Source organism: Plectrocnemia conspersa, unplaced genomic scaffold (assembly GCF_051122295.1).
Source record: "Plectrocnemia conspersa isolate PC_06_02 unplaced genomic scaffold, ASM5112229v1 ptg000008l, whole genome shotgun sequence".
Classification (NCBI taxonomy): domain Eukaryota; kingdom Metazoa; phylum Arthropoda; class Insecta; order Trichoptera; family Polycentropodidae; genus Plectrocnemia; species Plectrocnemia conspersa.
In genome coordinates, this window is record NW_028277172.1 from 26,821,875 (window position 1) to 26,837,141 (window position 15,267).

The 15,267-nt window shown below is 30.7% G+C and overlaps 1 protein-coding gene across 4 annotated transcripts in view; it reads left to right on the top strand.

Moving 5' to 3' along the window:
- The window catches only part of Ptr (patched domain-containing protein), a 67,491-nt gene that overhangs the window by 47,851 nt on the left and 4,373 nt on the right, over positions 1–15,267 (top strand). For all 4 annotated transcript variants that reach the window (XM_088191164.1, XM_088191166.1, XM_088191165.1 and 1 more), the window contains exons 2-9: positions 150–426; positions 3,720–3,934; positions 4,112–4,293; positions 7,508–7,715; positions 8,131–8,266; positions 11,535–11,735; positions 13,696–13,833; positions 13,934–14,247. In XM_088191164.1, coding sequence (XP_088047290.1) covers positions 150–426; positions 3,720–3,934; positions 4,112–4,293; positions 7,508–7,715; positions 8,131–8,266; positions 11,535–11,735; positions 13,696–13,833; positions 13,934–14,247 — 1,671 coding nt within the window. The remainder of the gene's footprint in view (positions 1–149; positions 427–3,719; positions 3,935–4,111; positions 4,294–7,507; positions 7,716–8,130; positions 8,267–11,534; positions 11,736–13,695; positions 13,834–13,933; positions 14,248–15,267) is intronic.

The following is a 15,267-nucleotide window of genomic DNA, read 5'->3' on the forward strand; positions in this document are numbered from 1 at the left end:
TTGCAATTTTCACTACATAACGACCTTCGTTTTCATATTAAAAAAAAACACAGTGTTTTAGTGATAGCGAATTGGCCGGATCGTTGATCTTTCTCTATCTACTCGACTGTTTTATGACCTCTATATATAATGTTTATTTTTGTCCGCAGATGTCTTGTGGTCTAAAATGCGTCGACAATCTGCTGAACCGTTCGTTCTACAAGCTGGGATTGTTCGTAGGCCGAAACCCCGGCTACTTCATCATAGTTCCTATCCTCCTGACACTCGTCTGCATAACGGGTTATCAGCAGATCAAGTACGAAATAGATCCGGAGTATCTCTTTTCTCCTATAAAAGGAGAAGGAAAGACCGAGAGGAACATCGTGGAGGAGTTCTTCAAAGTCGATTACAGCCATCGGTTCAATGTGGGGAGGATCACTAGACCAGGTAATTTTCAATATTTCATAACATAAACTATTTTTAAAAGTGCGAATATATGATTCGAATTATAATAAAAATAAGGTTTAATTTAATCTCAAGTGCTCATATTTAATATTAGTTACTGTTATTTTTTACTTTGAATATAATATAACGGTTATTAAAATCAGAGCTATCAAACTGGAAAAAAATAATAATTAATAATAAATTGTATCGGTTTAATATTAGAAAATTATCGATTTTTGTTTAAAATAATCACTAATTTTACGATTTTTTAATATATTTTTTATAAGACAATAAATTAAAGTTTTATTATCAATTTATTTAGCTAATACAGTTAATTGTTTATACACTAAACAAATATAACCATAACATATCTATAAAATATAATATAAACATAAAGAGAATTATTATAATTTATTTCTTAATGCACGAACGTGTTTCTTAATTCCATTGAGGAAACCCATTACGTTTTAATTTTTGCGGAAAGTCCTAGAAATATTCCCCTGGCCGTGCTCGTTTTTTATACATATTTATCCTTGAATTATCTCTATTTTCAGTATTAAATCAAAGTACATCTTAATTTATTATTAAATACTGATTAAAATACTCTGATAACTTATATATAAATACTAAAATATTTATCTTCAATATATCATGAATATCCAACTATTCTAATTTATCAATCATACTTCTAAATAAATCTATATTTATTTAAAACAATTCTCATTGTCCTATTTTATAATTTTGCCACATTTTTATTTAATTTATTAAGCATATATAATACTGTTGCACAATAATTATAGTGGGGCAATATAATACTACTGTAGATTATATTTTTGTGTTTGTACTAAACATATTTCTCATTCTAGATAATAAACCTAAAATTCTACCATTTTTATCTACATTTACTCCAAAATATTTGCTATTTCCAACTATTTTTGTAATAGAGCTATCTTTAACTATTATTATATTATTATCTAACATAGCTATATTATAATTAATAAACATACATTTATTTTTATTCTCATTTAGTTAAAGTACAATATTTTTTAACCATATTTATATTATACATAATTCATTATTTAAGTTACATACAGCTTCTTTAACATTATTAACTGTACAAAAAAAGTGTTATCCGCAAACAGATGTATATTATAAATTATATCAATAATATGAATCAAAAATAACAATGCTTCTAATTTGTACCTCTGTGGTACACCGTGAGATAAAATTTTCTCTTTTGAATAAGCATAATTTATTTTAATAATTATTACACCATCTTATCAATAAATTTATTTTACAAATAATATGAGATACTGTGTGTTGAGCACGCACAAAGATGAGCTTTTTAATATAAATAAACGGTTTTTCTCTATTTCTAATGTCAGGATTAGTCGTGAATTAACTATTAATGAAGAATTTTTAAATCATTAAATAATACATTCAAAACATGTAGGTAAAATTTTGTTTAAAACATATGTAATATATTTAATTTAGCGATATAAATTAAATAGGGTATGATAATAAAAATACTGTAAACAGTGGCGTAGCTAGGGTATGTGGTGCCCGGGGCAATCCTTAAAATTGCTCCCCCTCTAAACATTTTTTGCATGGTCATAAAATCAGCATTTTTAAAAATAATTAATTGGTTAAGCTCTTGCTATTCGTGGATATATATATATTTTGGTGCTTTTATGGTTAAGTACCACACTAAACGATCCCATCGCAAATATGCCGCCCCCAAGCAAGTGCCGCCCGGGGCGGCCTGCCCCCCTCACCCTAGCATATCTACGCCACTGACTGTATAGATATTACAATCTAAAATTAATTGTGTAGAGCTTAGAAAATGGATTTTTATAGTATATGTAATAAATTGGAACGTTGAAAATAAAATAATTTTTTTTAAGCCTAAAAGTAGAATCAAAATATATTAGCATATAAAATATATTTAACTGTTTTTTTTGTATCATAATTTATTCATTATTATTTAGAAAAAAGTATTTAATTACTGTGGGATTATAAAAGTTTTCTCAAAACAAAATTAAGTTTAAAAAAGTAATAAAAAAATATAAAAAAATATTTTTTAAATTTAAATTGTATATAAAATTTAAAACCATTTTAAATATAAAATAGCAAGACGATAGAAAGTACCTTATATATTTAATTTCAACTAATAGAATCTTGGAAATGTAAGATTTTCATAGCTTATTTTTTTTAATTGTTTTTTATTTAATTTCTAAGTTATACTAAAAATCTTTTAAACATGTAAAATATATATAAATACTATATAAAAAAAATATTAAAATTAAATAAAATAACACAAGGCAAACATGCAAAAAAAACTTTTTTTACTTATCTATCGATTGAATTTACTTTAATTACAATTAGTACATTCCACAGGGACTTAAGGGGGGCGGCTACACATTCTGAAACGGTTCTGTTATAAATATATGTTTATTTGGAATATACCGGTTCAGGTTGAAGAACCGTGTCAAGAATGGGTGTCACGACCTCGGTCAAGTCCATCTTTCAAATTGATTATGTATTTGCATAAATTACATTTTTTAACGCGCATTTTCCTCTTGGCTAAATCATCAGCTACATTATTTTCACTATGCTAAATAATCTGAATAACTATATTAGTATAATATTTTATATAACATATAATATAAGCACGTTTTATATGACGTTAATTCCATACGAAATTATTTATTTTTAATTATGATAAATATTTAATTAATTTCAGTAAAAACACATCACAATATTTATCTGATTTATAACGTAAACATTTATTTTTATTAAGTAACGTTAGCACGTTTTCGTAACATATATACATATATCTTTAAAACAGATTGATTACTTACGTTATTTATTTACATTTTTATCATCGCTTTAACTCTAAATCAGCATTTAACATATATGCGCAGTAATTGAAATATTTTGCAAGCTATAACATTCTCATATACGACACTTTTTTTCTAAATCTTGAGATTGTATCTATCGCATTGAGAAATTGCGTGCTAAGTGACTTAACTAGAACATATGAGTAATCACTGTTTGCAATATAATTACACTGAAATGTTTTCAAAAAAATAATTACGAATTTGAAGTTTTGTACTAATTCGAATACTGGCTACAACTGCTCAGTAAATATAGTTGCATAACGGTGCGCTGTGATACGAACAAACATATTTTATGTCATGAATCATTAGCTCTAAGCAATATTTTGAACAAATCATTGTTGGCATTTATGTTATTTTAGTTTCAATAGCTTCAGTAAATTCATATTTAATTTTTAGGCCGATTCGGAAGACTGATAGTAGTATCTAAGGATGGAGACTCAAACATACTCAGAAGCGTCGTCTGGAAAGAGCTGAGGCTTTTGGATACTCTCATCCAAAACGCCACCACTACTTTCGAAGACGAAACCTACACATACAAAAACGCATGCGCTAGATGGCTGGACAACTGTTTCACCAACGATATTCTCAATCTGGACAAGATAATAGACGAGGTAATAAATAAAAAATATGTTACATCATAATTTTTTTCTGTATGAGCGCAGTATGGAGAATTCTTCCAATTGTCTCGTAATAAATCATAACGCAAACTTTACATTAACCACTACCTCTGTATTGATCTACAGTTTGATTATATGTATAGCATTTTTTTTATTGATGATAATTTTCAGGTCGAAAACGGAACGCTGCAACTGACTTTCCCTCTCACTTGGAATCCCACCACTTACGAGACCCACGTATTTCCCGTATTCTTTGGAGGGACGCAAGTGGATGAAAATGGCATTATAATTAGTGCACCTTCTGTACAGTTGGTCTACTTTGTCACGGCTGACACTAAAGTGCAAGATGCAAGGTAAAAATTGAGTCTTTGTAGAGCTAAATTTTCGTGTTTTTTTAATAAGCGCACGCCTTTGCGATTAAGAACCATCAAAATGTCGTTATCCGCAATTATTTATTATTATTGTTTGTTTTTAAACAATGTCCATATTCAACATGGTCGCCTTGATTTTTTTATTTAGAAAAAATACATATGCATGTTAATAAAACGGAACATTACTTTCTTGCGTTACGAGTGCTCTTTCATTATACGTATTACGTGGATTGATGCAATTTCGCGGTTGTGCACTGCCAATTTCAATTTTTGCAACACACTTGTAATAATAGTGAGAAAAGGAAAATGTGAATATGAAAAAAATATACATAATATTAGTGACACAAATAATACGTAAAAAAGTGACACTAATATTTAGGCCATAAATTAAATGGTCTGTTTTTTAAGTAAATTATCAAGAGTGTACGAATCACTTATGTAAATTTAATTAAATAATTTTGTTAATACTATTTATGTAAATTTAAAAAAATAATTTTGTAGACCGTACTTTTATTATTACAATACCAGATCTTCGCGTTCTTTTACTGGAGCCAAAATAAATAAAATCGTTAAACTCAGATTACTCCTTGAGTGGCGTATGATCTAAATATAACGTAAGACGTCGTGTTTCGTACGTTTGTAAAATATTATTGAATATTAAGTCATAATAGAAACTCTTTATTATAAATAAATGCAATAGGCACATTAGCGCAAATAAACTATACAACAAATTTGCACTTAATTTTGCCATAAAGATTTAATTTACATGTAAAATTGCACTGGCCATTTATTCAAATTACTAAGCAGAATTTAAAAATACACTTATTCAATAAATAGATGCTTGTAAAAAATTATATATTATTATTAAAATGCTGCAAAAGTTAGGTTTTAGTATATGGTACATTAAAAAAATAACCTATTTTAATCTGATACTGAAACAATCTATGCAAATTAAATAATTAAATTTACTCGAAATTAAATAATATAAAAAAATTCTAGCGACAAAACTTTTTAATTGTTTTTTTTTAAAACGTACGAAACACGATGCTCAACATTGATTATCATCTGATTTTTATTTAATAAATGTTTCTGATTTCTTAAAACGCATTCACTGATAATTGAGTGTTTTAAGGAGTCGCTATCGCGTCCTTTAACCTTATACATCGCGGCCAGGACGTCAGCGCTTGAGAACGCTCCTCTTACACTTCTTTAAGGAGCTGGAAATAATAATGTGCTTATTTATTTTAGATATGCATCACAGTTGTTTTAATTTTTTCAATATTTATTTATATATGTTTTATAATGGCCATCATATCGCATTGGGAAAACCTATCAAGTTATGCTGATTAAGTTTGTAATAAAAATATATTCGGTTTAGAGTCTGGGGTCTTTATTTGATTAAGATAAAGATGAATTGCTTGTTGCGTAAAAGCTGACACGGGTTGTTCGTCTGTGCTGAATGGGTCTCTAAATTTGGTCGCCCTGGATTTCGGACGTTGATCTGGACCAGAGGACAAAAAAAGAGAAACAGCGACCAATTATAGAAGGGTGGCGAATTTCTTTGGAATATATTTCAGTAGACCGATAAGATAGATTAGAAATGGCGTATGTACGTTATATACTCGCAAAGCAATAAATATCTTTTATGATGTATGGCGCGTATTTAAACCATTAAGTGGTCTCCCACGGTGTTTCGTTTTAAACGAAGGAGCTAATTTTTTTCTTCAGTGGTTAAAAATTATTTTATTGCGAGTCGAACTGGCTATTTTTAATATGATATCCCAACAGATAAAATAAAATATATTTGTCATTTAATATAGTAGACAAATTTTATCTAAAGCAAACAATATTAGTATATTTCGAAAATTTTCCGTCTGACAAGGACCACAAAAATTTCTGTATAGATGTAAACATGTGTGAACTATTTTTTTTTTAATTTAAAATTTATTTTAAAATATTTTTTGCCTTTGTTACTTTTTTCTCTAAGATTTTTTCTTTTAAAACAAATTTTGCAATTGTTTATATACGATTTAAAAAAATATATTTTTGAATTTAATATATATTTCTTAAGGAGTTTCATTTGTTTGTTTTAAATAGCCGTTATTTAAAAAAAACGTGGCGGATCGGTCTAGCTAACGAACTTAGTCAAGATATTTACAAGATCTAGTTTTAAAATACATCTTAGAATATTTTCATTAAAACTACGGCAATAACTTTGTCACGTTAAAAAATATCATATAATATAATATATATTTTTAAATCATATATAATAATTTTATTTAATTCAACATATTTTATATATATATATATATATATATATATATATATAAATTATAATATAGACCAGCCAGTTTGCGCGAAACGCTCAGAAATTCGCGTGATCGTGCTCTCAAAAACCTATATAAATTACCAAAAAGTGTAAAAAAAATATTTTAAAATATAGTTTATAACGCTATTTTGAAACAAGATGTACGTATTTTTATTAAAATCATTTAACCTCACTAAATATACCACTGCAACCTAATGCTAATGCATATTTAAAATAATTCACAGAAGTTTAGAAATTTGAATGCTTAAATCAGTGGTCTTTAAAGTCAAATAAACGATAAATTGCCTATTAAGATGCATTTAGATTTTTTACTAATGTATGTATTATACATATATGTATATTAGGGGTATGCACTAATAAGTAAACAATGTAAAGATAATTCATCAAATTTTAATAAAAAATACTGATTTATACAAAAATAATCCAAATTTTTTATTTTAATTTAAAATAAAAATTGTTTTGCTTATATTGGATAATTTATAAATATATAAAATATATTTTCATTCTCACCTAACATTTTTTATATTAATAAAATTGTTGCAGTTTTATTTTAATTATTTACCTTTTTTATCTACACCAAAGTGCCGGTTTGTTTACCTGTCCAATGACCAATTAGCTTCGCATGAATTACACCAGATATATTTTTTGCCACTGAGAATTTCGTAATTATTATTAAAAATATCACAAATGACATTCCGATCGGTTACTTTTGTCGAAACGTAATTGTTTCACGAACATTATGGGTAATGATCTTTTGATGAAAAAAGGCGCAGGAAATACACACTTTGCTGGAAACTTCAAGGCCGTTCAAAATTGTTTTCCTTTTTACTTCGTTCGAGAGTTAATTTATGTTTATTCGTATTACAGGGGAGCTGCTTGGGAAGAGACCTTCTTGAAAGTGGTAGAGGAAGCTGAAGAAACCGGTCTTTTCAAGCACATCTCCACCGCCAGATTCGCTTCGAGAACTTTGGACCACGAACTGGAGAAGAACACCAGAACCGTCATTCCCTACTTCGGTTCCACGTTTATCATCATGTGCTTGTTTAGTATTATTACTTGTATGATGAGCGATTGGGTGAGTGTTTTTTTATTCTTCTTCTAAATAGAAAATACTAATAGTTCTTTTTGCTGTCAAGATAATGAGCGTTTTTTCAAGAATTTAAAATGAACGTTGATAAAGCAAAACGTTCGAGGAAGGCTTCCAATTAAGATATATTTTTTCTTGGAAGTTATAATAATCACATATTTTACTTTAGCTCTTAATGTTTTGTAATATTTTTATTTTTAATGTTTGACACGTTGCACTTTTTGTGTAACTAATAAGACAAGTTAATGTATCAAAAAAAAATTTTTGAAGCTTTGTTTTGCCAACAAATTTTCTATTCCTTTATATAAACTGAGTTATTTTATATTTGTTGCTAAAATCTTGTTTAACAGTATATTTCTATCACACCATTATATTAAATTTATTATTTGTTTATTATTGACAGGTCCGTTCCAAACCTTGGCTAGGACTTCTAGGCAATATATCAGCCGTGATGGCGACAGCATCAGCCTTCGGAGTGGCCATCTATCTCGGAATAGAGTTCATAGGAATCAACCTGGCAGCTCCGTTCCTCATGATAGGTGAGTTTCTATCTTAATCGCCCGCAAAGAATTTCTTGACCGACTACTCATTTCTAGAAACTACTAAAACCGACAGATAAAAGTAACGACCGGCCGAAAAAAATACTCATTCGAGATTAAAAGTTGCTCAAGATTGTTGTTATTATTTTTTTATAAGATTTCTCTCCTCTTCTATTAAAATTATATTCGCAATTGAAACGATTCGAACGGTTAAGTAATAAAAACGTTGCAAAACGGTCTCTGTGCCGATTTTGGACCGATTGCCAAACGGTGACGCTTCTAATCAAAAATTATATGCAGTAATGCATAACCTTTTTTGTCACTGGCGAAAAAATATGTATATTATATTAATAGTACTTTCTGATTTTATAAATGTATGTAGATATATTTACTGAATGATGAGCGGCAGTAAAATGAGTCAATAAAAACTATTACGAGAAGGTGAGCTGTATACATAGGTGTACATGTATTTATTGTATTAACTCTTGTCTATTTGCCAAATAATGTAACCGTCTTCCTTATGATAGAGAAAGTTCAAAAGAGAACATTATTTATATTTGTTTATTACGAGCGCGTTTCACACATAAAAACAATAACTTACAAAACAGTGTTTCTAAAGTAGCTATATATCTTTCAATATAATAGAAATATAGAAAAACGTATTAAACATGAAAATAATAATCTAATGCCTTAATTTATTACGTTAAAGTGATCACGTACTTCACAAAATACACTACCAAGCTCACGAAAATCTTTGCCAGTAATAATAGACTAATTTATAATTCTTTCTCTCAAATTTCTCTCGAGTTTCATTATTTTCTTTCCTTACACATTCATCATTGAAAACTGTTAATATGATCATGCGATATGATCGACGACGAACAGGTATAATTATTTCGGATGGTTACAATTTTAACAATGAATATCATAGGTACATTTTACAATTCTCACATAAGCTGATATCGCCAAACATTTATTAAAATATCGTTTAATATTGCTTTATCTCTCCTAACTCAAAGGACGAATTTGTCTTATACCTCCTGTCGAATCTCAAAGTTTCTATTCGTATAAAAAATTCTAACGAGCTCTGGAAAATTTATCGCCAGCAATTTACCGCCAGCAATTAATCGCCATTCACCATTTATGATACCATTCACAATTAACCATTTATGATATCATAATGATCTCAAGTATATTTTATCACTAAGTAATACATATAATTTATATATTTTTATTAGTCGTTTTAAATAGATAAGTGTTATTTTTACAGTTTCACTGATATTGACCAGTGGAATTATAAATAAATTGTTCAATACATTTTTACTGGCCTAGTTAGTAAAAATATATTCATACTATTTAAAATATTGCGAAACGTAAATATTCTGTTCAAACCAAAACCTAACCTAATGAAATCCGAGTAGCAAAATATTTCTTACAAAATATAAAAATATATAATATAAAACTACAACTTCAAGATCTAGCTGCACTTTGATTATCCAAATTATCAGAAATTAAATACCGTTAATAAAATACCGTTAATGAACGTCCGCTCGGATACGCATAATTATTTCTTTATTTACGCCGACGAAAAAAATCTCATTTTTCTTTTTAAATCTACGGGTTTTTTAACAATCCCTAAACAATTAATTTTAACACAACAAATATAGATGGTCTCGATAAAATTATCAAAAAATGGCAAAGTGTGTCTCGAGGCTTGTTTAAATGTATTTGATTTATATTAATTTGCAATTAGCAGTCAGATTATATTATTATGCGTGAATGAATTGCCATAGAAATGTACTTAAAATATAATAATAAATATTTTTTATAGGGACTCATAGAATACATTCTTAATTTATTTATTTATTAAAATTATAACCATCGTGACCTGACAGGCAAACCCAATGCGTCACGATAGTCAAAAGATAGTTAATATATCGCATCACAAGCTGTAAACCGTACGTTTGACGATTAAAAAGCGCCAACTTGGTGCCGCTTTTAACTGCGCCATTAGATAATTTAGAGGTCATCATAATGACCACTTGAACAACGAAAGGATAAATATATCACTACATAACTATCAACTTATTTATGAAAGTTTAGATCTTACATATCACACAACGGAATATAGATCTCAGTACCACAAAATATAAATAATATTAGCGATATTATTTTATAACGCTATATGTTTGATGCACGGATGGCTATACTTTTCCTTCGAGTTTTTTTAAAGTGCGTTGTATTTATTTGATAGTAGTTTATTTTCGATATTTGACGTACGTGTTGTCGCCAAAATATTACCAGCTAAGAAAATTCATTGGTTAGACATCAAGGTCAGTAGTTTGCCTCTGAATTTGAAACTCTGAAATCAGCCAGTTTTCGCATTAGTGCAACGTTGCAGTGTGCAACTAGAAACCTGTCTGTGCAATATTGCAGTTGAGCGTGGAATAAAAAAAACAGCAGCACCGATGACCGAGTCTCCGGCAGAGGCTGACATATTCGTCCAGAGGCCATATACGGCCGCAACTGCTCGCTTCCTGACTACAATTCCTAATGAACTCGCGGAGAAATCGCTGTGAAGTTGCATATCTAAAACAGTGCTCCGTTCCCACTGATAAATTATTGTGTAACTTAAAAAACATGCATTATCATATGTCGTTTCAGTAACTGCAATCAATTGGGACGAAGGTTAACATCCTCGGTTTAGATTTGATTGCAGAAATATTGCTGTTTTTTATGTAACAGATACCTGATTATGTGAAAATGAGTATCATAATGTTAGAGATGTGATTCAGAAAAAGCGCTAGAAAATTAATTTTATTTTAAGAAAAACTGTGTTGTATATGATACATATACATACATAATAAGATTTTTGGTAGATGTGAAACAATAAAAAAATGCTACCTTAATTAGATTTTTATACCACAAAGATAAAAATAAATTTAATATTTTTTTTTTAAATTGATTGATATTTCACTGTAGTGCAGAATGTAATTCCTGCGAATATATCTTACAACACTTCTGCAATGATAATTATGTATGTGTAATATAATAAATTGTATGTATAACACATCGCCTTTACTATAGAGCGTAATCAACCGTACAATTTATTAATAGTGTAATGAAACAATTTATTTGGAACATTGCATTATAGGACGTTAAACAATTGAATCTGTCGTTTGAAATTGACCTTTGTGTTTTGCAATTTGTCACTGTGTAACTAACTGTGAAGCGACATTGGACTTTAATCGCTTTTATTTAATTATAGGAATCGGAATCGATGATACCTTCGTGATGCTGGCTTCATGGAGAAAGACGTCCCCGAAACTGAGCGTACCGGAGAGGATGGCTCAAACGCTGTCCGAAGCGGCTGTCTCTATCACCATCACTTCCATCACCGACATGGTTTCTTTCTGGATCGGCATCATCAGCCCTTTTCCTTCTGTCAGGATCTTCTGTATATATTCAGGTATGTATTTCTTTATATATTTTATCTTATATTAATTAGTTATTTTTTTGTATTTATATAATCTGTTTTATTAATAAAAATGGTTTAGCCAAGTAGTGAATTTTGAGTTAAACTAACAAAAAAGCAAGATTACGAGCGCGAAGTGCGAATTTAGGAGCGCGTAGTGTGAAATAGTTGCCGGCAAAAATAAAGTCTCATACTAAAAAATCATATTTTTGCCTATAAAAAACCCAATTATATATTCAAAATGTGCTTTTTATAATATAATATATTTATCCTGGGGTAACCCAAGTTTTATTTATCCCAATCTTTTATTAAACAGAAAAAGGAATCAAAAAAGTTGGACAACTATTGATTTAACACTATTTGTCAGTTTATTTTTAACCCCTTCTTACCCTCCATGCTATTGGGGATTAAAACGGCTTCCAAAATGTCACTATTCATATCAGTGACCCCGAAAATTATGGATTCGACGCCAATATCGGTTTTTACATGTCACCCCCCTCCCCACTCCTAAAGGCCTAGGGATGTTTAACATCACATTATACGGCTTCAGGAGTGTCAGTGACCATGATCTCAGTGACCCTGAAAACTATGGATTCAATACTAATATTGTTTTTTAAAATACTCACCACTAGGGGCCTAGGGATGATTAACTTCCACAGTATTTTTTACATTCGTGTGTGTACTAAGTTTGGCTGAAATTGCATCAGGCGTGCCATAGTTATTTCGGAACATACTTATATACATATAAACACACATTCATCCATTTTTATGTATATAGATTATTTTCAATCTTTAAAATAATATTTTTTAAAACCAAATTTCATTGAAAAACTAATGATGCGGTTAAAATCAGCTTGTAATAAATCAAGTTACATTATTCTTGTGGCAGAATTATATTTTTGAAGAACTACTAATAATTACGAATATAATTATAAAAGTTTAGTGGACGGGTGGCAATTATACGCTATTTGTATAGTTTACATGTTATTTAAATATATATGAATGAACGGTGAAGGAGGCAACACCGGCCGTTCTCTTCCCGTCGAGACCCACCAAAATAATGTCCTGCCTTCTACTGCCGTCACGTTATTGTCTAAAGTGACGATAGATGGCGCGCATGCAGCGTTGTTGTGACAACGCGAATGTTGCGTGTTCAAATCACGTCGGGTCACCAATTTGGCAGATGGATGATGTTGGGTGGCAATTACACACAAATTAAGCCGCTGCATTATCATTTTATTGAAAGTCAAATAGTTTGCTGTTATCTAAATATATAATATATTAATGAATGGTGAACGAGGCAATACCGGCCGTTCTCTTTGTGTCGAGGCCCACCAAAAGAATGATCTGCCCTTCGCTGCCGTCACGTCAGTGTTACTATAGTACGCCAAGCTTTTACCATTATCAAATAAATACATATATAAATAAACCGCCACAAAAGCTTCTTCAAATTATAGCAAAAACACGCTTTTTAAGTCAGTGCTTTATGGATCACTTTAATGGTGCCTCCCCAACGTGATATGAACATATAAGTTTATCTTAATTATAAACAAACGTGCAGTGTTATTTAAGAAGAAAAAATAATTAGGAATTTCCTTTTTGATAAATAAATAAAAGTTATTTTTTGGTTGTAGCACTATATATATATTATTTCCAAAAATATATAAAATTTCAGAGAAGCATTAAAAACCGCAAAAAATAACGTTAAAAGTAAAAAAATAATACAAATATAAATTTATTTTTAAATTGTACCAAAACATAATTCAGTATATATAATTTTAATGGTGACTCCACAACGTGGTATAAACATGCATTTTTTATTCGGTGAGAGATTAACTATACTATATAACAAGCCTTGTATAGGATCAGGCAGGTCACTAAGATGATGTTATTATTTTTAGCCGACTGGGTGACAGCCATGACTTTCTCAATTGTAAATTATGATTATTTTCAGGAATCGCCGTTGCGTTCACGTTCATATGGCACTTGACGTTCTTCTCTGCATGCATGGCCATATCGGGGTATTGCGAAAAGAAGAATCTCCACTCCATCTTATGCATCAAAGTCCTGCCAGTGTCCAAAGCGATAAAAGGTTAGAGTCAATTATGTGTGTCAATACAAATCTGGGTGTATCTTAGGTCATCCGCGGTGAAGCAGATTTATTAATAATAATAAATAATGTCTGTTATCAGAGGAGCGTTCGTGGTTATATCGCAAACTGTGTACTGGCGGAATCGACCCGGCCGACCCGGATAACCCGATCGATAACAAGGAGCACATGATCATGGCGTTCTTCCGGGACAGGGTGGCCACCGTGCTCAACAAGGGGTGGGTCAAGTGTCTGGTGGTCCTGATGTTCGCTATGTATCTGGCCGGAGCTGGATACGGAGTCACCCACATCAAGGAAGGGCTGGAGAGAAGGAAGTTGTCCAGGTCGGATTCTTACTCGGTCAAGTTCTTCGACATGGAAGACTACTACTTCAGGGAGTTTCCCTATCGCATTCAGGTCAGTACAGTTAACAGGTTACCACTAATTGTAAATAAAAACAACCGATATTAATAGAACCAGCTCTTCATATCTGACATTGAAATGAACAATGTTCAATGTCACGTGTGTTAAGAAGCTGGAAGACTACTGCTTTAAGTATGTGCCTTTTCGCTATGCTGAGTATGAGTCGCAGACCTTATCGTTACATAAATAATGATCCAACTATAGTTTCCGAACTTTAAATAAATACATAAATTGTGCAGGTGGGGCATTTGCCCCCCCCTCCCTTGAATTTGGCCAAAAAAATGCATAGCATTTATTTAAATACTCTAAATCTTAATGAAATCGAAATATTAAAAATACGACCACTGACTTGCCAACTTTTGCCCCCCCCCCTTCCGTAAAAATGCTGAAATAACGTCCCTGCGCATCTAGACTTTTTGCAGTACTAATCCTTTCGATGACTTTTTCGTACATTTTGGGCGGTATCTCAGTTATAACTGGGCGGATGTTGGTTTTTAGATGTTCAAATGTTTCGGGTTTGTCGGCGTATACATGACTTAGCGTAACCCCACAAAAAATTCAACGGCATTAAATCGCATGATCTTAGCGGCCAGTTTACGTCACTAAAACATGAAATAATGCGACCTGGGAACTTTTCACGCAAAACATCCAACGTTGCATCCGAACCACATATCTTACACATATCATATCTTCGATTTAGTGCCAAAAATAATTAGTTATCATGCGCTTATAGCGTTCACCATTGATTGTTATAGTCCAACCTTCATAGTTTTCAAAAAAGTAAGGTCTAATGATGACGCCTGACCACAATGCGCACCAAACAGTCACTTTTTGGGCATATAACGGTCTCTCGTGAATCACGTGAGGATTTTTCTCGCCCCATTTGCATTAATTTTGCTTATTAATATACTCAGAAAGGTTGAAATGTGTCATCAGAGAAGAAGATTTTCTTTGAAAAATCAGCATCAACTTCCTGCTGAATTGAATGCGTACACGTGTAAATTTAATTTTGCA